Source organism: Colletotrichum costaricense (genome assembly GCF_030867565.1).
Source record: "Colletotrichum costaricense strain IMI 309622 chromosome Unknown Scaffold_5.1, whole genome shotgun sequence".
NCBI classification, from domain to species: domain Eukaryota; kingdom Fungi; phylum Ascomycota; class Sordariomycetes; order Glomerellales; family Glomerellaceae; genus Colletotrichum; species Colletotrichum costaricense.
This window is the reverse complement of record NW_026848234.1, coordinates 2410481-2437355: the sequence shown is the minus strand read 5'-3', so window position 1 is coordinate 2437355 and position 26875 is coordinate 2410481. Positions and strand designations below refer to the sequence as shown.

General features: G+C 53.0%; 10 protein-coding genes across 10 annotated transcripts; 3 read left to right on the top strand and 7 right to left on the bottom strand.

The window, feature by feature from the left end:
- Positions 1-1245: 1245 nt before the first annotated feature.
- Positions 1246-1620, top strand: CCOS01_05946 (uncharacterized protein; the record flags this gene model as incomplete). The annotated part of the gene is made up of 2 exons (XM_060454120.1): positions 1246-1425; positions 1588-1620. The coding sequence occupies 2 exons, from the start codon at positions 1246-1248 to the stop codon at positions 1618-1620; spliced, it is 213 nt and encodes a 70-aa protein (XP_060315892.1).
- Positions 1621-2924: 1304 nt separating this feature from the next.
- Positions 2925-5063, bottom strand: CCOS01_05945 (uncharacterized protein; the record flags this gene model as incomplete). The annotated part of the gene is made up of 1 exon (XM_060454119.1): positions 2925-5063. One exon carries the CDS (start codon positions 5061-5063, stop codon positions 2925-2927), a length of 2139 nt encoding a protein of 712 aa, XP_060315891.1.
- A 2184-nt stretch (positions 5064-7247) lies between these two features.
- CCOS01_05944 (eukaryotic aspartyl protease) lies at positions 7248-8710 on the bottom strand (the record flags this gene model as incomplete). The annotated part of the gene is made up of 3 exons (XM_060454118.1): positions 7248-7325; positions 7387-8256; positions 8318-8710. 3 exons carry the CDS (start codon positions 8708-8710, stop codon positions 7248-7250), a joined length of 1341 nt encoding a protein of 446 aa, XP_060315890.1.
- A 1459-nt stretch (positions 8711-10169) lies between these two features.
- CCOS01_05943 (aminodeoxychorismate lyase) lies at positions 10170-11056 on the bottom strand (the record flags this gene model as incomplete). The annotated part of the gene is made up of 2 exons (XM_060454117.1): positions 10170-10287; positions 10350-11056. The coding sequence occupies 2 exons, from the start codon at positions 11054-11056 to the stop codon at positions 10170-10172; spliced, it is 825 nt and encodes a 274-aa protein (XP_060315889.1).
- A 1969-nt stretch (positions 11057-13025) lies between these two features.
- CCOS01_05942 (uncharacterized protein) lies at positions 13026-13193 on the bottom strand (the record flags this gene model as incomplete). Its single annotated transcript, XM_060454116.1, has 1 exon — positions 13026-13193. The coding sequence occupies one exon, from the start codon at positions 13191-13193 to the stop codon at positions 13026-13028; it is 168 nt and encodes a 55-aa protein (XP_060315888.1).
- A 674-nt stretch (positions 13194-13867) lies between these two features.
- Positions 13868-15945, top strand: CCOS01_05941 (mitochondrial import receptor subunit tom-70; the record flags this gene model as incomplete). The annotated part of the gene is made up of 3 exons (XM_060454115.1): positions 13868-14059; positions 14209-15655; positions 15707-15945. 3 exons carry the CDS (start codon positions 13868-13870, stop codon positions 15943-15945), a joined length of 1878 nt encoding a protein of 625 aa, XP_060315887.1.
- Positions 15946-17742: 1797 nt separating this feature from the next.
- On the bottom strand, positions 17743-18830 carry CCOS01_05940 (SNARE domain-containing protein; the record flags this gene model as incomplete). Its single annotated transcript, XM_060454114.1, has 3 exons — positions 17743-18087; positions 18154-18678; positions 18750-18830. 3 exons carry the CDS (start codon positions 18828-18830, stop codon positions 17743-17745), a joined length of 951 nt encoding a protein of 316 aa, XP_060315886.1.
- Positions 18831-19617: 787 nt separating this feature from the next.
- Positions 19618-19800, bottom strand: CCOS01_05939 (uncharacterized protein; the record flags this gene model as incomplete). Its single annotated transcript, XM_060454113.1, has 1 exon — positions 19618-19800. The coding sequence occupies one exon, from the start codon at positions 19798-19800 to the stop codon at positions 19618-19620; it is 183 nt and encodes a 60-aa protein (XP_060315885.1).
- A 1527-nt stretch (positions 19801-21327) lies between these two features.
- Positions 21328-22451, bottom strand: CCOS01_05938 (brix domain-containing protein; the record flags this gene model as incomplete). Its single annotated transcript, XM_060454112.1, has 4 exons — positions 21328-21499; positions 21554-21685; positions 21746-22122; positions 22179-22451. 4 exons carry the CDS (start codon positions 22449-22451, stop codon positions 21328-21330), a joined length of 954 nt encoding a protein of 317 aa, XP_060315884.1.
- CCOS01_05937 (RNA helicase) lies at positions 22450-26365 on the top strand (the record flags this gene model as incomplete). The annotated part of the gene is made up of 3 exons (XM_060454111.1): positions 22450-22887; positions 23003-23334; positions 23389-26365. The coding sequence occupies 3 exons, from the start codon at positions 22450-22452 to the stop codon at positions 26363-26365; spliced, it is 3747 nt and encodes a 1248-aa protein (XP_060315883.1).
- Between the last annotated feature and the right edge of the window lie 510 nt (positions 26366-26875).

Sequence of the window (26875 nt, the reverse complement as noted above, 5' to 3'; positions counted from 1 at the left end):
AATGAGAGAGGTGAAAAAGTAATACCCGCACGAGGAAGTTAGGAACAGTCTTTAACTTCCATACTCGTCCCATGAATTCGCTCCTGGCGCCGCCTTTCATCGACTCATCGAGGACCTTGAAAGTCTACCTAGTGCGGAACATGTTCCCCGTCTACCCCTGAAGAAAGGTTCGAGGTAAGCTCGAAAGCTCGGTAGGCCTCACGCCTGCCAAAAAAGACGGTTCAGAGGCGAAGCAAACAAAGGAAGGGCCCAGAACTCGACAATACGTCATGTTTCCCCCCTCTCCCCCTCCGCCTTTGCAATCTCACCACCTTTGACCAACCCCAAAGAGACATCATCCGGTTCTCCAATTGCTTTGTTTCAGGATTGCAGGGCTTGGCGAGGGGGCCGCAGCAATTCGTCCAGACAAGAAATAAAGATGAAGACTGAGGCAGCGCGAACGCGTGTCTTGCTGTCGTGCCTGCTCTAATACCCGCTCGCTGACCACGATCCTTCGTTGCCTAATAGGTACCCATCTTTCGACTCATAATCCTTAGGGAAAGAGAGGAAAAAAAAATTTTTAAAAAAAAATGCATTGAGTTTTACGGATAGACGTTGGCTTATTATTCATCCCTCGCCTGGTTGGGTTTCTCCGCCGCACAGGTCTCGCAAAGAGACGACGGGACGACAAATCATTTCCCCTCTATGAAGTCGTACCGGCCTTGTAGGCTCATATAAGACGCCTCTGATAGGGGGTTTACGTGTACACACGTCTCGTATTTTGCATGCACATCCTACCTTGCCTACGTGCCCTATTGTCCGGAAACGTCCGCACGACTTACACGTCGCCAGATGCCGAGGCCGACATGTCTCCTGGTTTTTCTTCGCTGTTTTAATCCCATGTCGTGTCTGTACGCGTTAAGAGGGAAACTATTGATGCGGTAGGACAGATAGGTTGATCGATCGTGGACGTGAGCAATCGATAGATGGCCGGCACCACCGTATCTGCAGTCATCGAGCAGAGGGTCAAAGCTCACCCGTTAATGCGAAGCTATTGATGGTGATGATTGTTAAGCCCGTTGTGATCATGTTAAAGTATTGGGCATTTTCCCAGTTCGTGACCAACTGAGAAACAGCAAGAGAGTCTGCGAGGAACCACAGAAGTTGCTCAGCCATGCCTACTTACTTTTGATATGACAATACAGGATTTTCTTACTGTCATTGTTCTAGGAATCTGACAGATCCAAGCAAGCTGCCATCAAGCGCATGGTCTTGGTCACCATGATGATGTGGCTGCCTCTTCCGACCCTCAACACTCAGGAATGCAAGGAAGGATGTTTCCGGGCAGCAACGTTGTCAGACGTTTCCCCCCCCCCCCCCCCCGTTCTCCAAGTTATCCGAAACCGGCCCAACGATAAGAGCGAAGATGGCAATCAGTTCTTCTCAGTAAGTGAGATATTGGGTAAGATGTCTCTAACGGTTAGTCAAGCAATGGACGATCCTTGCACTCTTTAACATCTAGAATGTCCAACATCACCTTTCCCACCGCGAATATCAACATGCGGTCAATTCGTTCGTTCATCGTTGGGCACTAGGTCGATTCTACGGTCTCACGGTGACGGAGACTCAAGGTCGGACTAGAGCCGCAATCAGTCGAGGTTACGGACAGTGTACACCCTGGCAGGCGGGACCAATGTTCAATCACGAAGACTTCATACAGTAGCTTTAAACTACCTGCCCCAGTTCCATTCCAGTGCCATTCCACCGTCTTTGCCCTCCTCTTTTTTCAGTATAATATTCAACACCACCACTTTCATTCTCACTCCGCGCTTCGGTCCCTTCCCCCTGTGCCATTCTCTCTCGTCTCGTCTCCTAACAAAACCATGAGAATGCTCTTGAGCCAACCGGCCCTCCTCTTACCCCTCACATCTTCAAATACGAATTTAGGATACTGTCAGAACTTTTCCACCACATCCTACTCTTCCAATACACACTTGAGAAAAACAGCAAGTACAATTGCGCTGCCTAAACAATAAGTAGCGTAAACAGAAAATAAAAAAAGGAATACCTTGATGGGAACGAGGAAAAGAGATCTAGGCTTTCATTGGATCATGAACGGAGTAGAAACAAAACGAGGAAAAGAAAAAAGTTAGAAACGACATCGAAAGGGTTGTCAGTATTGTGTACCGATCCCGCTCTCGAGTATTTACTTTGTAAAGAGTGTGTGGAAGAACGTCTAGGTAAAAGAACTCAGCCATCGTTGCGAACATCAATAAGCAAAAAGAAAAGGTGAGTGGAAGCAAAATGTATAGACGCTCAAGAAACACAACGAATAGCCTCCCCGATAATCATCCGCCTTTGAATCCAATAAAAACAGGCCCGGGGATTTTAATGAAAAAACTCAGAAACGCCAGAAACACAAGGCGGCGACGTGAAGTGGACGGATGGAAATAGGCTGGAAAAGATGATAGAATGTGGTAGAGACAGAGTGTGAGGAACTTCTTGAATTCGAGAACAAAGCGAGGTTGTAGGAACCAGGGAGGAGGAGGGAAACCCCCTTTTCTGTCGACCGCTTCTCGCTCGCTCTCCACCAATTCCGTAGGAATTCTCCTCCTTTTGTCCAAGATATGCTTGTAACCATACGTTGGAACAGGAGAAGTCAAGTAAAACCTCAAAAGGACAGCGAAAGTACCTCACAACCCCATCCTCCAACAGTGTACCAATTCAACCCAGATCAAGAGCGCTCATTCCTATCAATACTATAATCATAGAGTTCAAACACCGCAAAGTTTTTTGTGGATTTCCTCCTGCCCTTTGTCCCCGTCCGGCCGTCCGACGAGAAGAGGGTATAGCGACGGCTAGAGAGCCGACAATGACAATTACAAGGATTAGAAGGAAGGCGGTAGGAAGTGTGGGAAAACCTAGGAAGGCATTTGCCCGTACCCCTATTGCGAGTAGTACACCATCCCGGGAGCTGGCTGCTGGTAGTAAAAGGCGTCCGGGCTCGGAGTCACCATACCGCCCATACCACTGACACCGGGGCCAAATTGCGGAGGAGGCTGGTAGCTCTGCTGATAGTTGGACATCTGGGTGGCATCGTAGTAGTACACCATACCATTGACCTCTTGAGCTACCAAATTGGGACCCGGCGGTCCTTGGCCGTTTGCTTGTGCAGCCGCGGGGTCTGCCTGGGCTTGAGGAGGGAAACCTTGGCCTTGGCCTGGCTGTCCCGAGGGAACGAAGGATGGAGCTGCAGCAGAAGGTCCCATATTGTTGCCATTGTACTGCCCAGGGTAGTAATACGGCTGCTGAGGCTGCATCATAGGATAAGGTTGGTTATAGAAGTTTTGCTGCTGCTGGAAGGTGTTTGGCTGGAACGGAGCCGCGTGAATTGCCCTCTCGGGAATCTGGGAAAGAGGCGTGCCGGTAGAGTGTTGAGTGGGGTATGACGGCTGTCGCGAGTGGGCTTCCTGCGGCATGCCGTTGGAGACCTGGAGAGGAACCTGCTGATGGAAAGCTTGTTGGAAGGCTTGCGGGCCTTGATTGAGGGTCGGCGATTCAATGTTCGTGACCGAGACGGCCTTTTGAGGACGAGGCTGGTGCATGGGGATCGAGTTCGGGCGACTCTCTTGGAAGGCAGGCTTCTGTGGCAACGGGTGCGTCTGCGGCTGCGGCAAGTCATTGATAGATGTCTCGTTTGGCTGCATAGGATAACCGTCCTGTCCAACGAATGGCTGATTCGGGTGAGCTGCAGGCGGGAGGCGGACGACTGGTCGGGGGTTCTCGACCGGAATCGGGGCCCGCGACATGACAGAGCCTGTGGGGGAGAACAAGTAGTCACGCCCATCAGGAGCGAGAGAGGAGCGACGACTAAGGGCGATGCTGGGAGAGTAGGCGCTGCCGTAGTAGCTTCCGCCAAAGACACTGGTCCGCCGGGAGAAGCCTCCCATTGAGCCAAGTCCAGAGCGAGGTTTACCTCGGGTCCGCTGTTGGTTGGGTCGCATCGCCCGGGGGATAAAGATGAAGGATCGGTCGACAGCTGGGAAGATGTACTTGGGCGGGTTATCGGGCAAGGAGATGCGGACAGGCTTGTCACGGCGAAGGGGTGGCCGATGATCCGGAAGCTTGGTGTATTGTTTCACAGGCATGCCAAAGGCGGCGGGAGCTTTGCCAACAACGGGAAGAGACACCCTGACCTGCACGTTTCCGATGTGTCGCTCGGTCGACAAAGTCCGGTTGATCGGGGTGGGGTTGGACGGGCACGTTGGGATGAAGCCGTTGCCGTTGGCCGGGCCTTCAGTTTCGACGGGCAGGTGCCTTGGATGTCTCGAGGGAGGCGGTTCGGTCACGGCCTCGTGCATATCATGCGCCCATTGGCCGCTCGTGAGAGGATCGGTCGGACTGTGCAGTTGACTGCGCGGATTAGCCGGGATACGGGCAGAGTCTTGCTGGGCAGCGTACTTGATGGGTGCATAGGGGCCTCCAATGCCTCCGCCACGGCCGCCGCGTCCTCGTCCTCTGCCAAAGGGCCGGAAGCCGTTGGCAGAGGGTCCGGCATGACGATGATCGTGCATAAAGAAGGCCCCTCTGTTGGGAACGAAGGCGGGGTCTTCATCCCTTCTCCGCTTGTATTCTTCGTGTTCCCGGCGACGACGTTCGTTGACAGGCTCGGCAGGGCGGGACGAGTGGGAGCTCACTACGAGAGGGGCAGAAGACTTTGGAGGAGATGCGGTTCCGTCAAGCTGTGCCTCTGGTTGAACGGGCTCGGACCGGTCATTGACAGATAGCTCCTCGGCATCGGGTGCGGCCTTGTTGGTCGTCGAGGGGGCCAGGGCCGAGTGTTTCCGGCTACCAGACTTCGCATTTCCATTGCCAGCCGACTTCCTAGGGTTGGGGGTAACGGGAGAAGCCTCATCGATGTTGCTCGTATCGCTGTCGTTGCCGTGATCGTGGTCGTCGCTGATGATGGAACCCTCGGTCAGAGAGTCATCATCGAGTTCGAGCTGGTCAGGTCCACCTTCTCCGTCTTCCTCATCTTCGATGCGTCTTCTGTGACCAATCTTTCGGCGTCTTGGGGCGGCCATATTGAAGCTTTGTAGGAGCTGCCTGTGCCTGGCTCTGTTGGTTGATGAGCTGGGTACGAGATCGAGCGAGGGGCGATGCTCAAGTTGACGGATAGGACAGGCTCGAGGAGCGGAGGCGGCGGCGGAAGGATGTCGAGACAATCATGCGATGCTTGCGGACGATGGATGAATGGAAGAGAGGGGGAAAAGCAAGTACCGCCCTGCGGTTGGCGAAGAATGAGGGCGATGGAGCAAACAGACAGCCAAGAAGGCGTATTAAATAAAATACACAGCAGCAGTAGCAGCACCGGTTCGTCGGGCAGTGGGGTGAGCAGCAAAGCAGAGCGGGAGGAGGGGGAGAGAAAAAAACGCAATGCTGTTGACGAGCTGGAGCTGAACCCGTGTCGTCTCCTCTGACCTCTCTGCTTCTAATGAAAGAGCAGATGAAGTGGAAGCCTGGGAATAGGAGGAGGGTTTGGGTGCGAGGAGGAATCGCAGGGGTGGAGATGGTGATGATGATAGAAGGGAGGGAGGGATTTCGGCCAGACGACAAAACCAAGACGGACTGGACGGGCGACGGAGACGGAGCCACCTCACAGACAGCTGGTGCAGGTGCAGGTGTAGGTGCAGCAGGTATACGGTAGCAGTAGGTAGGTGCTGGTACTGGCGGCGTTGGTGCTTGTGCACGCCCAGGTGGTGCACCTCAGTCCATCCTTCCGACCCGTTTCGTTAGGTGCTGGGCCTGGAAAAAAAAAAGTGTGGTGTTATTTTTTTTTTCTTCGTCTCTTCCTTGAGCCGTGGCTGGAGCTGCCCGCTCTGTTGGCTCGAGGTACCTAAACACCTTACCTAAGGTAGTTAGGTATCTTGGTACCTCTCTCAGCCAGTAGGATTCTCTCCTTGTTGCCGGCTCACTTCACCAGGCGTGCGACGTTGCGTGGTTGCTTTGGGCCGTTTGGGGCCTGGACCAGCTGGACGTGCCCGCTGTGGAGAGCTGCGAGCAGAGCTGCCCACTAAAATCATCTCGAAAGCTGTGAGGTAAGGAACCTGAGTTCGAGGTACGGGTACCTTGGAATGTTCGGGAGACTAACGTGAGGCTCTCGCACCAATCAGACATGCTTACCGCATCAGAATTGACCCACTCTGATATTCGTCGCTCTGCCTAGATCAATTACCTATCTTCATCAACTCATCCATGAAATTGTTGTTCATCAACTATTTCTACATGCCTCTATAACGCCTCGCACCATAGTATATTCATACAACTAGGAGTCTCAGATGTCCCGGCCGTCGAGCTTCACCTTCCATGCTGCCCCCCCAGAAAGTAGTCTAATACTCTCCAAACCCCCAGCGTGATGCGCCAGCATGCCGTTTCAGGTCTCAGACGCTGGGACGGCCCAGGATCTATCTCGATCTGGCACCGAACCTTAACTTCGTCGTGCTCACCATGTGTCTTCCCACAAACCTTGGCTTGGGATGACAACTTTTTGACTCTCTGAGAGAACAAACCTAGATCCGAGCCAAGAGTCAAAGGACCACTCACTGCATGCATTTCTAACTACACAGTTAATCGCGAGGCGGGTGAATTGGCATGGTTTAATGAAAAGCTGCTGCGTCCTTTCTACAAACCTTGAGTATGTGGACGGAGTGTATTGATATCCTGGTAGAAGTAGCCCAAATCATCATTGATATTTTGGAGACTTCTGTTCATATTGAGTCGATACTTGAATCTTTCATCTCGTCACAGACAATCACACTGTTACAATTAGCTTTTACACAAGCGGATGATGACAACCGCAACGGACTAAGTCAGGGTAGACAAGGTCTTTCGAAAAGAAAGTCAACAGTGATACTATAATATTGTGACTCAATGAGCTATCAATGTCTTGTCGCTAGAACTCGCCTGTCTATACCGCTCGGCTTTGAACACGCTAACTCTACGAAGCCTAATTACTAGCTAAATACCTTCACAACAATGGTGTCCTAGAGTTAAGTGGAGCATATCATGAGCGTATAGCTAATTCGGGTGAAATACAGTCTGAAATTGAGGCTTTGCAGTTCTTCATGCAAATCACCCTCAAGTTGATCACGAGGAAGGCAAACTCAATGAAAAATTGCAAGTCCATTATCATCCGTATCTAGTCCCGCTAGAGGAACATATCGCTCAAATGACTTCATGAATGTCTTGTGACACAATAGCGTAATGCTTTAAGACGGCGGTGTGAGATTCTGCGTCTTCTCAATCTTCGGAACGCAGCCAAATCGAGTGTTTCCCTGATCCCAAATCTATTCCAAAGTCAGCTTCATCTCACTTCACTGCCTGATCGGAATCAACAATGCCACTTACCGCATAAATCGACTTCAGGAACGCATCACCCAAGATGTCAAACTCGTTGGAACCCCGCGACTGCACTCCGCCGTACCAGAACCCATCACTCGCCGGCGCAAACGCAAGGTCCTCCTTCTGAATCACAAACTCCTTGTCACCGACGGCGACCTTGAACTCGGGCAGGTCGTCCGCCTTGGTGCTCGTCGGGAACACGTAACCCTGCTGCTGGTCGTCGTACTTGGCACCGGGGATCGCCTTGTACAGCGCATCGCAGACCTCATCTGAGACGAGCGCCAGCGTCGTGCCTGTGTCTGCAATGGCCTTGTTCCCGCTCTGCGTCACGGCCTTGCCGTTAATACTCGCGGACCCGGACTCGAACATCCAGAACCCTTGCGAGTTGTCGATGTCAGTCCAGTGGATATCCTCGCCCGAGGCCGAGACGAGATCCGTATCGATCCAGCCAAATGTATAAAAAGACCGCGGCTTCGCCTCGTCCCGCTCGCTATAAAACGCAGAGGTGAAGAGCTCCGCATCCTTGGGGATGTCTTGCTGCGCAATCATGTTCTCGACGGGTGTGGCGACGGGGTCGCGGAAGTTGCCATCGCGCATGACGGTGTTGATAGACCCGAAGGCGAGACCGAGAAGACCATCTCCGCTGCCCTGGGAGAACTGGTCTGCGAGCTGCGAGGCTGACTCGATCGCTTGGTTCTCGACTGTCAGCCCGCCGAGGACGAGGTTGTCGGTGCCAACATCGCCTGACGCCGAACTACCGTCGCCGTACGAGATCTTCCACGTCTTTCCGTCGAGCTTCTTGTAAGTTGAGGACTTGGAGACGTCGAAGATGTTGTGACCCTTCTGCGTGGCGCTGCTAAGTTCGGTCGAGAAAACCTGACATGCGCTGTTAGTGAAGATAATTGGTAACATAGTTTGCCAGAGAGAACCGAAATACCCAAAGGTCAGAAGAACCTGTGTCAAAGTCCAACTTGAACTTTTGCGGTGGCGTGCCGATTGAGACTTCGCAAAGGTACATGGAGTCATATTGCTGGTCTTCGGCTGTAACATCCCCGTGCTGGTCGTCGCCAGTCTTCTTGGACAAAACCTTGCTCATGGAGACACGACCGCCGACAGCAGCATTGAACCCGGGAGCTGCAAGCCCTCTCTGAGCCATTCTTCGTGTCTGAACATAGGGGCCTGGCTTTGTTGGTTCGAACTTGAACTTGTTGAGCAGGTAGACGTAGGATTTGGTGCCATGACGCTGGTAGTTCTTGTTGGCGATGACGGGGATCTTGGAGAGGCCCTTGTCGGCCTTGAACTTGGCTTGAGCTTTGAGGAATGCTTCCATCTTGTATGCTTGAGAAAATGAGCTTTTTGTATTGTGTGAGTGTGAGTGTGAGTGTGAGTGTGAGTGTGTGTGTGTAGGTTGGTTGGTTAGGTCAAGTGGTTATGACAAGGGAGCTTGAACACTAGCTTGGCGGATCAGGGTGACGATTTAAATACCTGCCCGTTACGGTCAAGAAGCGACGATGACGACTCGGATGGACGGCACTCGATGAACCTGGACTATTTGGGTCGAACGTGCGATGGTAGGCAGTAAACCTGTTTGGATAGCGCTTGCGATGTGATGAGGGGGAGATATCACCTAGGAGATAGATAGCATGTCAATCATGCGCTGGCCCGTCGAGACTTCTTATAAGACAACAAGCTATTGTTTCGCTGACGACAACCCTGAGCTGAGCTCGACCGGGATCGCGTTATGTATCTTGTCACGGCAGACCAGAGAAGAGCCCAATGCCGGCAGTGTGTAAGTGTGACAGCTCTCAGCAAGACAAGGGATGGTGGGGCGGTGCAACTGCAGGCTTGAAACCGAGCTCTCGCGAATGCGCATTCGGACCTTCTGACCGTGCTCTTGAGCTGTGTTGAAGGGGAGGGGCTAGAAACAGGTCGGCCCTCGGGCGAACCCGATGAGGCAGTTGATAAGGAAGAAGAGGGGCGTCACTTGTTTGTGGAGTCTGCGTTGAGCCGACTCGAGCCATATGAGGAGTTGGTTGAGAGGGGGAAAACAAGAGGGAAACGCAGTGGAAATGGCGAGTTGCGGAGCCATCTTTTCGATGTCAAGGTGCCGACCTCTCGGTCAAAGCTTCATCATCCGCCTGTACTCTCCATCAACCTGTTCTTGGCTCTCCGGTCCAGAGAGCTGCCGAGACTTAGCATGACGAATGACACGTGCGAAACCAGGCACAAACTGGACCAAGATCAAAGCTCCCAAATGCCAGTCAGGAGAGAACGACTTCAAGAGACGAGCAAATCAAGCCAAGAGATGAGGTCCTCCCCCGCCGCCGATGATGTAACGAACTGCCGCACGGTGGTTCCGGGGCAAGGATCAGCTTAGCGGGCCATGTCCCGTCTTGGCGGCGATCGACTCCAGGCTCCTGGGAACCTTGCCAAGCACGATGCAAGACACAAGAAGCAGACGAGGCCTCCTGGTCATGCCCATGGTATCGCTGGAGATGAACCGGTTATGCCATGAATTTTCTCCTAGCCGCCGGGTCTAATCACGAGGTTCCATTCCGATGTGCCGCGATAGCTTGCACGAACGCGTAACAGGCAGATGTGCAGCAGCACTAGATGGACGATGAAGCGGTTTGTCTCAAATGCCAAGGGAAGCCCAAGGTCAATACATGAAGTCGTGTCCTCTATCTCGAGAAATTGGGAACTTCGACTGGTCAACATTTTACCTTGTTGGACTCGTGGTATTTTCCCGCTCAGCTTGGACCGTGAATCCGTTCTAACCTCAAGAGGTTTTAGGCGTCATTGAGCTTGATGATCCCAAAAGTAAAGCCTCGGACACCATTGCTGATCCAGCATGGCTCTCCTCCAACAAGGCTGTCAACTTTGACTTCTTCTTCCACGGCCAACCCACTGATTAAGTTAGTCAAACGCTCATCCCATGTTGGCGGGGAATGGCATAGCAGCTGACTTACCGCTCAAGTGCCCATCTACGGGTGGTCCCGTCTTGGCCACCGCTCCCACCTTCGGGACTATACTTAGCAGCCACCGGCGGGGTGACCCATCTGCCGTCTCGCCAGAAGAATGGGGTTGTCAGGCTACCTTCCATGATAGACCCGTCTTTTGAGTTTACGAGAAGGACTTCCTTGCGATCTGCCAGGCTGATAATCGCTCGACTACGAGCTGTATCATACATATTTCTCTCTGTAGTCTTGTAGTGGGTATACTCGGATTGTGTGGTCTTTGTGTTATCAACCATTACTATCATGGGATCCTCTTCCAAAGGATAGCCCGCTTCTGTCGATTGTCCTGGGGAGGGAAGCCGTTCTGGGAAGAGGTTCTCAAGCGACACCGCTGGGACTTGTGATCCTTCGCAGGTGAGGCGTCCTTCTGAGGTCAACAAGACTTTGACTCGTAATGGTTTCTCTCTTCCATGCTGAGTCAAGAAAGTCTCAATCGCCTCAGTCAGTCTCTGGAGGCCGTCCGATCCAGAGATAGCCTCGATGGCAGGGGTCCAATTCCAATAGGTGGCAGCCCGCAGCATCCGATCCCGGTGCAGATCTAGCATGTAGAAAGGTGAGGTCATCTTGGCGTTCCATCCTGCGTTGGCCAGGCGCCGCTTCGGTACGCCTATCAAGCCAGGGTCGTATCGAAGCGATGTGAATAACTGGAAGTTGGCCATGGTGCTGGGCTTTTTGTGTCAACCTTGGTGACTGATGCAGAATAATAGGTGTATGGTTGAAATTGACAATTTGAGGGTTCCGCGAGCGCGCGAGCGGGGAATAGTATTCTCTGATGCTTAAGAGAAAGAGTATGGTGACGTATTTTGAAGAGAACAGAAGCGCAAAAGTCGGGTTTTGAGTTCAAGAGCGTTAAGTACAAATGTGACCGCAAGAACCACCCTGGTTCAGAAATGTTCATACCGGGGTTACAGCGGGAGATGCTTGGGCCGCAATGATCTCCCGTAAGTTTATGTAAGCAGCACAAGGGTTCTTCACCAGCGAACACCGAACATCGCTGGGTTGATGTTACAACAATTACAGGTGAATCGATGATTCGAGGGCAACAGATGAAACAGCCATTCGGAGAACCTATGAGTTCAGAAATTGCGAGCCAATATGGAGTTAGAAAAAGAAGCCAGCGCCTTCTTTTCAGAATGGACAGATCGCCTTGGGATAAGCAAGAGACCATCCAAGTTAGTGACTAGTGACTGCAAAGTACGACATCAAGCAGAACAAGAGCTGAGATGATCAAGATGTCCTGAGATGGGTATCTGAAGAATGTCGGATTCTTTCTCCTGACAAACTAAGCTAAGCTGGTAGGAAGCTCGATATCAACTCCTTCCGCCATGCCAAGGAAAAGGCCTCGTTGACTCTAGTAGACGGTCGAAGATAGGAATTAGATTGCACCATACATATATACGACCAAGACTTCAAACTTATATGCACCAAAATCTCCAGTTATTTGCTTGAAGAAATCTAGATTCAACTATACATCATAAGGACGTCGCCCCTTGAGACCCATAAGCCATTGCCCGATGTTTTAGGATGAGAAGCCGAGAGTACTTCGGTGTGACCACCCTACATACGTAGCAGACGATACAATTGACCGGTCAATTACTTGGGAGATGTGGAAGTCGATATCGCCACAGTCGTGTCGTGCTGTGTCCGAGGCGAGGTTGTCGAGACCCGGGAGAAGTCTTGGTGATCCTGTGATAGTGTCTACCCTTGCCGGCATCATATTTCCATTTCGGAAAGGTGCCAGACTTCCCTTACTTTCCGAGTTTAAAGTCACTTATGGTTCTAGTTTATAGTGGTACTACTAGGCTGTGATCACAATCCAAAACAAAACCCAATGTTTTTAATAGTCTTGGAATCTCGTGAGGCAATCGGTATCTCTCAACCACCATTTCGGAAACTTCAACGCACTCTTTCACATGATTGTCAGCTTACTTCACCTTATCTTGGATGTTTGAAGAGTGCTGTGACTTTTTTTTGAAGACTTTGGACGTCTACTAGTTGGGCATTTCAAAACTTCATAGATCATGATCGTGGGCTTGCGGGCCTTTGGACGAACCAAATTTGCCTCACCTCTGCGACTCAAAACAGCCGACAGATCATAAGCGGGCGCTTCCTATGCTTGAATTATACTTGAATTGAAGAAGTCTGGAGTGACGCTGTCTGTTATCTATAGAGAGTGCCGCCCCTCCTCATCTCTACTGGACCAGCGAGCGTAGGTGGGGGTGGGTGAATGTGTCATGTTGGCATCTGATACCTTGCTTGTGGTGGTTGACCGCAGCCTTTCTAACAGAAAGGATTCAACTCTTCAAATCAAACCGATATCACCGGATTACAGTGTCACTTCGTACGTTATGGTTGCCAATCGACCGGCCGTCAACCCGATGTCTGACCACAAGCAAAGTGTGACTTAACCAGTGGCCAACTGGGAGGTGAGGAGTCAAAGATAATCTTGTCTGAGTTGTGTTTGGCCTGTCATATCTCAAGATGATTCATGGGAAATGGGTTCAGCTGGATTGGAACTTGTTTGTACAAGATCTGTCACTTGCATGTAGTTGTCGTCAGAGCGAGACAGTATAGATCATAGTAAATTAGAAGATGCCAGTGTGGAGTATCAAAGTTAGAAGGAGTCGCTCAGTCATGGAGGGTAAAGTAGGTAACGAAAACAAGGCGGAATGCGATAGATGATATGGGATAGCATGGTAGACATTCAGTCGTTTTGGTGATGGCCTGTAATGGTGGGCGTAACCCACCGTGTTTTACCAAACAGACATCATGGCAACGGTGACATGTCTTCGACATATAGAGTCATTGTATGCGACAACCCCCTTTGTTTCCAGTGAGACTACATTATGTGAGTTAATGTGACTGACGTCGTATAAAGGTGAGGTTGACCTTTCCAAAGAGAAGACATTGGAGAGATTTTATTGTTATTTGATACCAAAATAAGCACAGTTCAGTTTCCCTCCGAGTCCATGCGGTGACATGGCTTGTCTGTCAGGGTGCTTTACCTCACAGGCTCACGCTGCATGCTGGATACCGCCCGCGGGCTCTGGCTGACCAACGCACCCTTGCCTTGAGGACAATCAGGACCCTCTTTGGTTACGTAGTGTGCAGATTTATAGGCGGTCCTCCCTTGCGCCCCCACTCTTAAATCGCCTCAGGCAAAGCTGATTTGATGAATGACAGCACCAAGCAGAGGCAGTTCCCGGAAAAACTCCTCACGAGCTTCCCCGTCGCGCAATAATTTTTTGAGGACGGTTACTGTCCGGAAGCTCCTGGCCCAGCGCAAGTGCAACAGCAACAGCAAAAGCAACAGAGCAACAACACCTGCAGCTCCTGCACCCTCTACATCATCGACCACACTGGTCAGCCCATTAATTACATTCCTTTCGACCTCGCGACTTTTCTTCCTAGAACACCTCTGATACCTTTCTTCCCTTTCTCTCTCAATTGCTCTTGGGCTCGTCGCCATCATGTCGAATCCCCTGCCGTCCGTGCCTCCCATGGCCAGCCCTCCGACTGTCATCCCCGTTGATTCGTCTTCTGGCCTTTGGGATCGCATCACCTCATGGGCTTCGGATAATAAGGCCATTGTCTACACTGCCGCTGGTGTCGCCGTCGTCGCTACCGGCGCTGGTGTCATCTACTTCCTCAACAGCGACTCCGTACGTCATGCTTCCCATCTTATCCTCGCGACCCTCGTCGTCATGCGATCCAATTTTTTCCACCCGTTACTACCGAGATCTTGGCGTCTATTACTAGCACCAGATTGCTCCTCTCTCAAATAGCAAAGCTAACTCAAGTGCGATTGAAGAAGACAGACTCGACACCAAAGCTCAGCAAGAAGGAGCGAAGGAAAAGAAAGGAAGCCGAGCGGAAGGCTGCAGCAGATGCCGAAAAGCAGCCCACACCTGCAGAGGCCGCAGCCCCTGCATCATCCAAAGCAGCCAGCGTCGAGTCCGCCGACGAACTTCCCGAGATCACCGAGGCGACTGTTGCCGAGTTCACTACCGAAGAGCGGGAAAAGTATGCCGCCAAGCTTAAGGATGTCGGAAACCAAGCCTACGGTGGCAAGGACTACAACAAGGCCATCGACCTCTACTCCCAGGCTATTCTCTGCAAGGCCAACCCCATCTTCTACTCCAACCGCGCCGCCTGCTACAATGCCCTCGGCAACTGGGACAAGGTCGTCGAAGACACGACTGCCGCCATCAACCTTGACCCCGAATACGTCAAGGCACTCAACCGCCGCGCCAACGCCTACGAGCACCTGAAGATGTACGGCGAGGCCCTCCTCGACTTCACTGCTTCTTGCATCATCGATAGCTTCAAGAACGAGAGCAGTGCCCAGTCAGTCGAGCGCCTGCTTAAGAAGTTCGCCGAGCAGAAGGCTCAGGAGATGATGGCCAGCCGGCCCAACAAGCTTCCTAGTCACACTTTTGTCGGCAACTACCTCCAGAGCTTCCGCGTCAAGCCTCGTCCGGCTGGACTCGAGGACTCTGTGGCCTTGTCCGAGGAGACTGGCAAGGGACAACTCCAAGTCGGCCTGAGTGCTCTGGAGAAGAAGACTGGCGACGGATACGAGGAGGCCAGAGCGGCCTTTGAGAAGGCGTTGGAGTTGGGCGACCTGGGCGAATTCGAGGCTCTTGCTTACAACCTGCGCGGTACCTTCAGCTGTCTGCTCGGAAAGCACGACGATGCCATGGTCGACCTGACCAAGAGTATCGAGCTCGACCCTTCCATGACCCAGAGCTACATCAAGCGCGCCAGCATGAACCTCGAGCTTGGTGCCCCGGAGAAGGCCGCTGAGGACTTCGAGAAGGCCATGGAGCAGAACACCGAAGACCCTGATATCTACTACCACCGTGCTCAGCTCCACTTCATCAAGGGCGAATTCTCCGACGCCGCCAAGGACTACCAGAAGTCCATCGACTTGGACCGCGACTTCATCTTCTCTCACATCCAGCTTGGCGTGACTCAGTACAAGATGGGATCTATTGCATCATCTATGTCGACCTTCCGCCGCTGCATCAAGAACTTCAAGGAGGTTCCCGATGTGTACAACTACTACGGCGAGCTGCTTCTGGACCAGGGCAACTTCCAGGAGGCTATCGAGAAGTTCGACAGCGCCATCGAGATGGAGTCGAAGACGAAGCCCATGGCGATGAACGTCCTTCCTCTCATCAACAAGGCTCTGACCTTGTTCCAGTGGAAGCAAGACTTTGGTGAGGCCGAGAAGCTCTGCCAGAAGGCGCTCATTAGTAAGTTCAGACTACTCCATTGTACGAAGTGCAATTGCTGACCCTTGATAGTCGACCCCGAATGCGATATCGCCGTTGCCACCATGGCCCAGCTCCTTTTGCAGCAGGGCAAGGTCACCGAGGCGCTCAAGTACTTTGAGCGCGCTGCAGAGCTCGCCCGCACCGAGGGCGAGATCGTCAACGCCCTGTCCTATGCCGAGGCGACCCGCACGCAGCTCCAGGTCCAAGAGAAGTACCCCAAGCTGGCGGCAAAGCTTCAGGGCATCGGCCCGGGTGGCATGCCCCGGTAAAGGGCCAATGACGTCCTGAACACGAAACATGTAAAACTCACCTACGGCGGCGTGTAAGAAGAAAACAGCAGATCCCTTAGCAGATGGGGGAGCGGATAGCCAAGACAAAGGGCTCTTGGTTGATAATAGGGGAAAATATCAAGGCGGGCCAGCCGCCCACCTCGTTGAGTCGTTTTTTCTTTGGTCGGTGAGGGAGGCTTTGGGATAGGAGAGCAAAGTCCAAGGCTCCGTACGTACGGCTGGGGAGGCATTGGTTGAAACCCTTACGTTGTACATAATCCGACTTCCCTCACTCTACGTACATTGGTGAGAGCATTGTAGAAGTAGTCCACTGTCAATCATCTTTTTCCATTTCCATATTCCTTCTTGCATATGAGTCCATCGTATGTTGCCTTGGTGTCTCTATATAAGGAATACATACACGTTGCGGTGAAAGGACAGATTTGAAGCAAAAGAAGTCATATAACCACCCGCGCAACATGATACCCACCTTAGTTGCTCTTCAGGTTTACTGACGACCCCGCCGCAGGCACTATTCCACACTCACAAAAACATAGTTCGTGATCGAAAAACCACCAAAACAGCAAAAACCATAACACTTGCATAATCTTTACGACCCCCAGGGCCCAGGGGACCAAAAAGATGGACGATCTGGGAATCGAACCCAGGACCTACCGCATGCTAAGCGGTCATTATACCACTAAACCAATCGCCCAATGGAATGATCTAGCCCGGACTTGAACCGGAGACCTTCAGTGTGGCAGACGATGGAGAGGCCGTGAGAGACTTCTTTTCGAACTGTTAGACTGACGTGATAACCAACTACACCACCAGACCATGTTTTTGTTGAAGTCGGCGAGGGAAAAAGGTGACTAGGTATGACTGGGGTGTGGGGGTGACCATACGGGTTGGGCCAAATTGCGCGGGCGTTGCTGTGCGCTGCGTTGCGGTGTGGAATGTGAAGAAGTGGATGTGGTGGCATCGCGAGTGCAAATTTCGTTGGTGGGCGGGGCGGAAAGACCGGGGTGCGCCCGTGTTCCCAAACCCCGACAGGTTCTGGACCGGCCGGGTTCTCGCGTGGCTGCCATGGTTCGAATCGGGGATGAGGTGCTGATAGCCAGGGCAGGCCGGGTGGGCCAGAGCGGAGGGAGAGAAAGAAAAAAAAGCGGTTGAAGAATCTGAAGAGCGACTCGCCAAGGTCATGGGACATTTACAGGATGGGTCGGGAGCGGATCGATGCCATGCGAGTTCATAAAGTGTTCGCCATTGTGCGATACGTACAAGAGGGAAAAAGTGGTGGCCTCTCTCTCTTCCAGTCCACTCATGAAATCCAAAGGACTATGAAGTGGGAGGACAGACAGACGCGAAATAAATACAGATAAAAAAGTCCACTCCATATCCCCCCCCCCCCCCTTCCGTCTGATTGTGTGAAGAGTACGCGTACAATAAGTCAATCGTTGGTGGGGAATCAAGAGCCCGTCGTGTCTCCTATACGCGGCAGATGAAATAGAAAAAAAAGTCGTGGCGTCGTCGGAAAAGAGCTGGTTTTTGGGTTCGTGAGGCAGCGCGCGTGTGTGCTCCGCCATTTTTTGTGTCGCCCTTAATTAGTACCGTCCATTCGTCCGTGCCATGGTCATGAAATCTAAACAATCGTAGTGTTGCTCTTTTAGAAGTGCTGTCCCGTTTCCAATCATATGAGGGAGGTGCCGCAGCTGCCTCCCCATCCCATTACTTTCTCCGAATCGTCGTCATAGTGCAATTGCGCACATGCGCGTCCGATTGTTGTGATCACACCCGTTAATTCTTCTTGGTGAGAGCAACGCCCAGACCGACACCCAGCGCGATAGCAAGGATGATGAGTACGACAACGAGGAGGCACCACCACTTGAGCTTCTTGCGTCTGCGCGCGTGGTCCGTCGCAACCTTGACTTCTTCGTTGCCCTTTTGGATGTTTTCGACAGTCTGTTCTGCGTTCTGCTCGGCGGCTTGGACGACGGGCTCCTGCTGCTCGACCAAAGTGGCCAGTTCCTGGAAGAGTTGGCCGAGCTCCATCATAGTCTGTTCAATGCGCTGCAACTCGCTGTGGCGGGCTCTGACGTTGCCCAGAATAGTGTTGGCGTGGCCTGTCCGATTGGATTTGAGCTGGTTAAGTCATTAGCATACGGTGCCGACACGCCGAGAAAATCGGTCAAAAACAACAAAACATACCGCTGTTTGGAAAACACCTTCGTCACCCCAGTCCATCTGTGTCGCTTGCTCGACTTCATCTTCCGTCGCTTCCGGGTTGACGATGCGGTACTGGCGGGCAATTTGGTCGCGGTACCGTTTCTGGTAATCGCGCTCGATCTGCTGGTATTTTTCGAGTTCCGACTTGAAAGTGTTCTTCAAAGAGTTGAGCTGTGCGGTCTTGGTTGCGCGCGATCCGTCCTGTGTCTTGGATAGATCCCTCTCGAGGGCCTTGATGCCCTCCTTGACGCCGGTGTTGCGGATTTGCGTCGCGGAGACAGCCTGCTCAAGCTGGGCGCTGGTGCTGCCGTCGGGGGAACCGAGAGAGCGCTGGTGAAGCTGGGCAATGCCCTCAATATCGGAAGTCAGGCCATTGATTTCTGTGCGCAGTTGTTGGACCCGGGCGAGGAAATCTTGCTGGCTCAGAGTACGAGGCGCGGATTGCCCGGCATACTGGCCCGCCTCTCCGTACGGCTGCATCTCGTACTGGCCTTGGCCATATTGAGGCTATAATCCAAAGAAAGTCAGCGATATGGAATTGAGAGGGCATGTGCGGACTGAATTGAAGGGCGACGGACCTGTTGGTTGTCATAGCCGTATCCGCCCTCGGCCTGGGGGCCCTGGGCGTAGGGATTTTGGTTATACTGTTGGTACGACATGTCTGACTCAAAGCGACTGTCAATGCCGACGATAGACAGTGCGATTCGAACCGCAATTTATTGGGCGAGCGAGCAGAATTGAATGAGAGACTTCGGCGCTATATGGTGTGATTGAGCCGGCGGGCTCGTGAGATTGTTGTGGTGGTGCAAGGTGAAGGACCTTTCGGCTGATGTTTGGTTGTTAAATGACGTTGGACCTCCGACCGCTGACAGGAACTGGGAAGTGCTGGAGAGACGCTGAAATGACAATGAGGACGGGCCCAATCAGGCACCGGGACCTGTCAGAGCGGATACCCCGGGCTGTGTATATGGTTGGATGGAGTCGCTCGTGTACGGGGCGACAGTGGGCAGGATTGGCCGATCTGCTTTCCGGGGTCCCTTTTTTTTTCTTCTCGTTCCCTTCTTCCTGTTAAATTCGGACCAAGAGGAAACAGATAAACAAGCTTTACGAAGGAAATTATTTCTTTTAAAATGAACCCAGAGATGAGAAGGTACTTGAGGCTGTCCACCGCACCTTTCAGATCGTAGTCAGACTCGATACTTTACTCGATTCTCAAGACGTCGGCCGCGAACAGTGAAAGACTGGATGAAGCGAACACTAGGTCAGTGACATCAGAAGATGTTGCGCCGACGGGCGGGGCGAAGCTTATTATACCCGGGACGCATGTTATTCTCTGTAGCGGCAAGGTACCTCAGGGACAGACGGACGGACGGTCTCACCCACCCCCAGCGAGTCCCAAGGGTCTGTTTCCTTCTCTCACTAAAGGTGAGGTGGGCAGCAGTTGGGTCACACACACACACACACACACAGGTTACTTTTTAGGTGCTCTGCTCTGTGTCTGCCCACCGCCGTCCGACGGGCCTTTGGTGCTGGCTGGAGGCTGGAGGCTGGAGGCTGGAGCTGCCCCTCGTTCTCTCCGGGGGTCCGGCCAGGCCTGTCCGTTTCCTTCTCATTCCCGTCCTTTCCCATCCTCGCTTGGCGAGCAACGCCCAGCCACCCCGCTGCGGAAAAAGTGACGATTGACAGGTGAGCAGCAGAATCGCAATGGAATGGGGAGCGTTGCTGCGTAGAACATGGGTTGCTGAGTGGCGGCGACGGCAACGGCAGATGTCAAATCATGTCTGCGCCGCCAAAAATAGACCTTCAGACTCGGAATGCGGCTACAGCACAGTTTGGTTGGTGATTTTGAACCAATTGGCTCTAAGCTGCATCGCATACTGGACCCTTTCAGGTCCTACCTGATGCCAAAGCCGAGAAACGGCAGGCAGAAGCTCAAAGTCCGTCGGCTTGTTCGCTGACCACACTGGTCCCTAGCCCAGGAAATCGTCACCATTTTGTGGCTGTGCGAACACTTGCAGTTAACACACCTCAACGTTAACGTCCTAAGCCACTCGTTCCTCTTGCCGCGTATTAGGAGACATCCTCGGGCAGTGCTCAGTGCTGTACTGCCTCTATGATTACCCACTTCGCCTTTTCCTTCTGGCCCTCTACTCCGTACACCATGCTTCTATCGCACAAGGCGATCATAGGCGATGAAGGCCACACCGACGATTAGTCAATGAGAGCCACTACGACCAAAGTGCCTCCCACGGCTTCTGCGTACTTTCGGCCCGTATCCGTATTGCGCGTAGGTTCGTGGCGGGGCCTCCATGACACCGAACTCTGTAAGCGACCATTGGGACCATCTGATGTATTCCGTCCCATGCTCAACCTTCGCTCACTGAGATCTTGGCGTTACCACGCGCCAAGGCTGGCTGCTGCTTACCGTTCATTGGCTCGTAACAGCTATTGCAAAGAAAGATGCCCGTCTCCATCTCGAGGCGTCACCTAACCTTGTTGAATGGCATTGCACCCTACGAGCCGCGGCGAACTCGGTGGTATTAGTTGTCAACTCAATTCGTGGTCATGAGCCGCACTCCTCCAGCTACGGACGTCGACATGCTTTGTCATGAGCAAATCAACGGTAAGAACTCAATTGCCTGACTCTCAACGGCCGGCCACACTAATCGCAACCAATCGGATGTAATACTTATTATTCAACAACATTTTGATGCTTTTTTGCCTGCCTTGACTTGTCTTCTCCTGAAGCTTGGGAAGTCTCTGTTTTCTACACTCCACCATCTTGCCGTTGTAAGCCGCCAAGAAACTACGGCGTTCTGGCTTGGATATCTTTAGTTCAACATCGTTCTTCATCTTCCACTTCGTGTAGTCCCATGAGTGCCTTTGCCACGACTCTCTTCGTCTCACGTCCATCGACGTCGCTTGACCGGCGCCTGGGTATTGTGGCTTCATTGAAACCCGCGTCCTCGTTACCTATGGCTCCGTTTCGTGGCGCACTGGTTGACAAGTCCTGTTCGTCGTTGCGGCATTTCGCCCACGCAACGAGCCGATCTTCTGGGCGCTGATCGTAATGTACTTGCCCCATGATCTCTCACGGCAGCGACGCCTAAGCCTTCGACCGCATCTGTCATGTCGGTTCTCTCCGGTGGCCCTCTCTCACAGGTACTCCTTCTTTCTACCAGTACGAGTGTACTGTGTAAGGTGCCACTCAACATCGCCATCCTTGTTTTCCAAGGTTCCACCGCGAATCTCGAAGGGGCGCATCGTCATCCGAGGTCCAACCTCAGCGAGCTCGACAGAATCGTACGAAGTCCGGACAAAAACGTGACTACCAAGGGGTTAGCAAAGGTCTGGCGGGGATCGGAGCTTCGGATGAGCTTACTGTCTGACTTCAATGGAGTCTTCATTGTTCACAAATGTCACTACCCTTGACCCTACCTTAGCCTTGGTGGTCGGGGGATCGAGCGGAGGGAAAAGATGTTTCAGGATCTTCACGATCCGCTGTCCAAGCCGGCTGAAGAGTTGATTGATGATTAGTGACCGTCGAACGACCTCCGAAGCCGATATCTCATACCTCTTGAAACCCTCAAATATTAACCGTGGGAAAGCCTCTGAGACGGATCCTCTGATACTTCCGGGTATATCTGCTCTGAGTACAACGTTGTGGAGCGACATGGATAGCGTAGGGCCGTGGGGAAGATGAGAAATGCTGTTAGAGAGGTTCGTCAGCTGGTGGCTCTTCTTGGATTCAATATAAAGTGCGTACGTCATGGCAGTCGGTACACCGCGATGTTCGTGAAGGAGGACAATGTCTGTGAGCCCGTTGGACTTGCTAGACTGCACAATGTCCGGAAGAATCAAATTTCCACGATTGAGCCGAACGGATGTAGGGAAGAGCAATCTGATCTCTTTGGAGAAGGCTGAAAGCCTTGAGGACGGGTCTCTTGAAGTCTGAAAGGGTGAGCTTCTACTTATGTGCCTGGATTGGAAGAGCAGAATAAACTAACTGTAACCAAAAGCCGTGGCTCCGAGATTCCCGACAGCTGGGAGTATTCGTCGTCGAGATCCATCTCTTCATCGACTGTTCGATCGGGTCGCGACTCGTCATATTGGTAGTCTTTCCGCAGTGCCTTGTTCTTTGCGATTTCGGGGTCGATGGGCTTGCCAGAAGCAAGAGCAGATCGTAGCTGGGCGCGCTTCTCGGTCGTCTCCGCCTCTTTCAATATAAGCGCCTTGCGATAGAGGTAGTCGCGCCGTTGTCGGGCCTGTTTCCGGATCATGTTGGGCTGTTGGTATGCGAGATGGTGGGATGTCAATGCTAGAGTTCCGCAATACATCCAACGTACCTTGGACAGGCTGATCGAGAAAAAAAAACCTTATCAGGTGGCAGGTATCCACTTTCAAGCACCCCAATGTGACAGTCACGTGGTGATAAGCTACATCCCACCAAAACACCACCCTTTCGCCGCTGCTCTGTCGGGCCTGGGATCTTTCTTGGGTGTTTGGATTCACCAACGAAAAGGCACGCAACCACTCCCGACAAGTCTCTGCCCCGTTGGTGTACCTTTGAGGTTTCCGCACGAATCCCCCAACTTCACATACCGATATGATGTGACCTTCCCCCTCCCCGATCCACCTCGAATCCCCCTTCCGTACGACCTGAGCCTACTGAGGCTCTGCGACGCCGAACCATTCGAGAACCATAAAGAAGCTGAAGTAAGTTGCGCATTCTCCATAACACCAAAACGATGCCCCCGACACCACCGCCGGCACATGCAAAGGCATTTCTACAGTTACATCGTATGCGACAGCCCACTGACACTCTTGGAAGGGAGATCAGCAGAGAGAAGTAGAAATCCGGAATACCGCGAATATGGAGAGCGCCTTCAAGAATCTCGGGAACCACCTAGTTTCCGACAGCGCCGCTGCGATCAAGGCAGGTGACGATGTCTTGACCGGTATCGATGCCGACGAGAGCCTTCTCTACGGCAAATTTGGCGGCCGCGACGGTCGCCGCCGTGCCGACGATGACGACAACCAAACCGAGCTTTACGATGATGACGATGTGGACAGCCTGACTAGCATGCCTGTTGGGGCTATGAAGGATCTCAATATCGGAAGACCCAAGGAGGAAGATAGGAAGCTTCCCCCTCACGCTTGCGCGTATGGCATGCCTCCGAGCTTCCGAGCCCTCTCTTGAATCTAACACTGGCTTAGGTATTGTGGAATTCATTCCCCGAGCTCCGTCGTCAAGTGCCTTGGCTGCAACAAGTGGTTCTGCAGTGCCCGCGGAAATGCTACCTCAAGCCACATTGTTTCCCATCTGGTCCGGGCGAGACACAAGGAAGTCCAGCTTCACCCGGAATCTACCCTGGGTGATACTGTACTCGAGTGCTACAACTGTGGAACCAAGAACGTCTTTCTCTTGGGCTTCATTCCTGCCAAGTCGGATACCGTTGTCGTGCTGCTTTGTCGTCAGCCTTGTGCTGCAAACACCTCTTCCAAGGATATGAGCTGGGACACCTCTCGATGGCAGCCCCTGATTGAGGAGAGAGCTTTCTTGACCTGGCTCGTCGCGACGCCCTCCGATGCCGAGCAACTCCGCGCCAGACACCTCACCCCGCCGATGATTGCCAAGCTGGAGGAGATGTGGAAGGAAAATGCGACTGCTACGGTTGCCGACCTTGAGAAGGCTGCTAGCATCGACGACGACCCTCATCCCGTCCTCCTCAAGTACGACGACCCTTATCACTACCAGAACATTTTTGGCCCGCTCGTCAAGATGGAATCCGACTACGACAAGAAGCTCAAGGAAGCTCAGTCTGAGGATGGACTCACGGTCCGCTGGGATTACGGTCTGAACAACAAGCACCTGGTCAGCTTTGAACTGCACAAGATAGAGTCGGGTGACGTCAAGCTGGCGGTTGGCGACGAAATGCGACTACGTTACAAGGGCGAGCTCCGCCCTGCCTGGGAGGGAGTTGGCTATGTCATCAAGATCCCCAACAATCAGTCTGACGAAGTCACCCTCGAGCTGCGTAAGGCCGGCAACGAGAAGACTGTCCCGACTGAATGCACCCACAACTTCTCAGCAGACTATGTCTGGAAGGCTACCTCGTATGATCGCATGCAGTATGCCATGAAGACTTTCGCCGTGGACGACATGAGTGTCTCGGGTTACATTTTCCACAAGCTCCTGGGTCACGACGTCGCTGTTGCGCCGATGAAGACGACTATGCCTAAGAAGTACAGCGTCCCTGGCCTTCCCGACCTCAATACCAGCCAGATCGCCGCCATTAAGGCTGTGCTGTCGACCCCGCTCAGCTTGATTCAGGGACCTCCGGGCACTGGCAAGACTGTCACTTCGGCGACCATCATCTACCATCTGTGCAAGATGAATAATGGACAAGTCCTCGTGTGCGCGCCCTCCAACGTCGCTGTCGACCAGCTCTGTGAGCGCATCCACCGCACTGGCCTCAAGGTCGTTCGTCTTACAGCCAAGTCCCGAGAGGATGTGGAGTCCTCCGTGAGCTTCCTTGCTCTTCATGAACAGGTTCGTATGAATGACAGCAATGGTGAGCTTGTCAAGCTTGCGCAGCTGAAGACCGAGCTTGGCGAACTGTCCAGCCAGGACGAGAAGAAGTTCAAGCAGCTCACCAAGGCCGCCGAAAGAGACATTCTACACAACGCAGATGTCGTCTGCTGCACTTGTGTCGGTGCCGGTGATCCTCGTCTGTCAAAGATGAAGTTCCGTAATGTCCTTATCGACGAGTCGACTCAATCGGCTGAGCCCGAGTGTATGATTCCTCTCGTTCTCGGATGCAAGCAAGTTGTCCTCGTTGGTGACCACAAGCAATTGGGCCCTGTCATCATGAACAAGAAGGCTGCCAAGGCTGGTCTCAACCAGTCCTTGTTCGAGCGCCTCGTCAACTTGCGCTTGGTTCCCATTCGCCTCAACATCCAGTACCGCATGCATCCTTGCTTGTCCGAGTTCCCTTCCAACATGTTCTACGATGGATCTCTCCAGAACGGTGTTACAGTCAAGGATCGCGTTCGCCGCGATGTCGACTTCCCTTGGCCTGTTGTTGATATGCCGATGATGTTCTGGTCCAATCTTGGCAATGAGGAAATCTCGGCATCCGGAACGTCCTACCTCAACCGTACCGAAGCCTCCAACGTGGAGAAGGTTGTAACCCGCTTCTTCAAGGCCGGCGTAAAGCCTTTGGACATTGGTGTTATTACTCCGTACGAGGGTCAGCGAAGCTACATCGTTAGCACCATGCAGAACACTGGCACATTTAAGAAGGAGAGCTACAAGGAAGTCGAGGTTGCCTCCGTTGACGCCTTCCAGGGTCGTGAGAAGGACTTCATTGTTCTGTCCTGTGTTCGTTCCAACGACAACCAGGGCATCGGTTTCCTTTCAGATCCCCGCCGTCTCAACGTCGCCTTGACTCGTGCCAAGTACGGTCTCGTCATTATTGGTAACCCCAAGGTCCTTTCCAAGCATGAGCTTTGGCACCACCTCCTTGTCCACTTCAAGGACCGCAAGTGCTTGGTTGAGGGGCCTTTGACCAATTTGCAGACCTCGCTCTTGCAATTCGGAAAGCCCAAGACAGCATATCGCCAGAAGATGAGCCAGGCCCCTCAATTTAATGCCGGTGGCGGGTTCCCCAACGGCGGCGGCAACCGCTTCAACGGTGCTGGCTCCACTCGCGATTTCGACTCGGGATCTATGATGTCCTACATTCCCGACGACGTCTCCTCCATCCATAGCTCTCTGGGCGGTGCCGGCTTGAACACCACTTACCCTCCCATCTTCTCGAGCTTCACCCCTGATCAATGGCCTGGCCTCCCTGGAGTGCCCGGATCCAGCCGCTCCGGCATCAAGAGAGGAGGTCGCGCCACTGAGAGCATTGCGGGCGAAAGCGTCGCAAACTCTGAGTACACAGATGCTAGCGCCAGCGTCATCGGTGCCAAGGGTGTTGGACAGGGCGGTGTCAGCCTGGGCGCCGGTCTCCAGGACGCCATACACGGTATGCGCCCTGCGTCCTACAGCCACAGCGACCGCCTGAAGCATTATGTCGAGAGTGGCGGTCGCATGGGAGCCGGCAATGGCTTCGGCCGTCGCTACGACGACGACGAGAAGAGCGTCAGCACCGCCTTCCACAGCCAGATTGGTGGCGGCTTCGACTGAGTGCCGAGATGGATTGGGACAGGGACTTGCTTTACCAAACCCAAGGGTTACTTATACCTCATCCTCTGAAGGCTTCAGCCCTCGCCGCACCATGCTCGGTGCTGTACACAGGAACAGGCAGTGTGCCTGAGCCTAGAGGCGTCTCGGAATACCGGCTCCGGTCATTGAGAATCACTCCACGTGGTCGACCATTCGGCTTCCAACGACGACAACGACGTGCCGCAGGCGGGTCATGGCCCGACCAGCGAGAGCTGCAACCGACGGAGGGGGTCGCACGCGCGCCCTCAACGGCCCGTACTTTGCAGATTGTCAATCAGAGAGATGTCGAGTGTTAGCAAGGGGATGAGATCTGGCGGGGATAGGAGGTTATGCTCAGGCGGAGGACACGGGTCAGCGTCTGAGGAGGCAACTCAAAATGCGGTCGAGCATTAAGGTCTCAGAAGCGATAAGTCTTCTATGGCACAGTGCAATTACTGCGAGGAAGCCCACGGCAGATGTCATGCAGTTTCT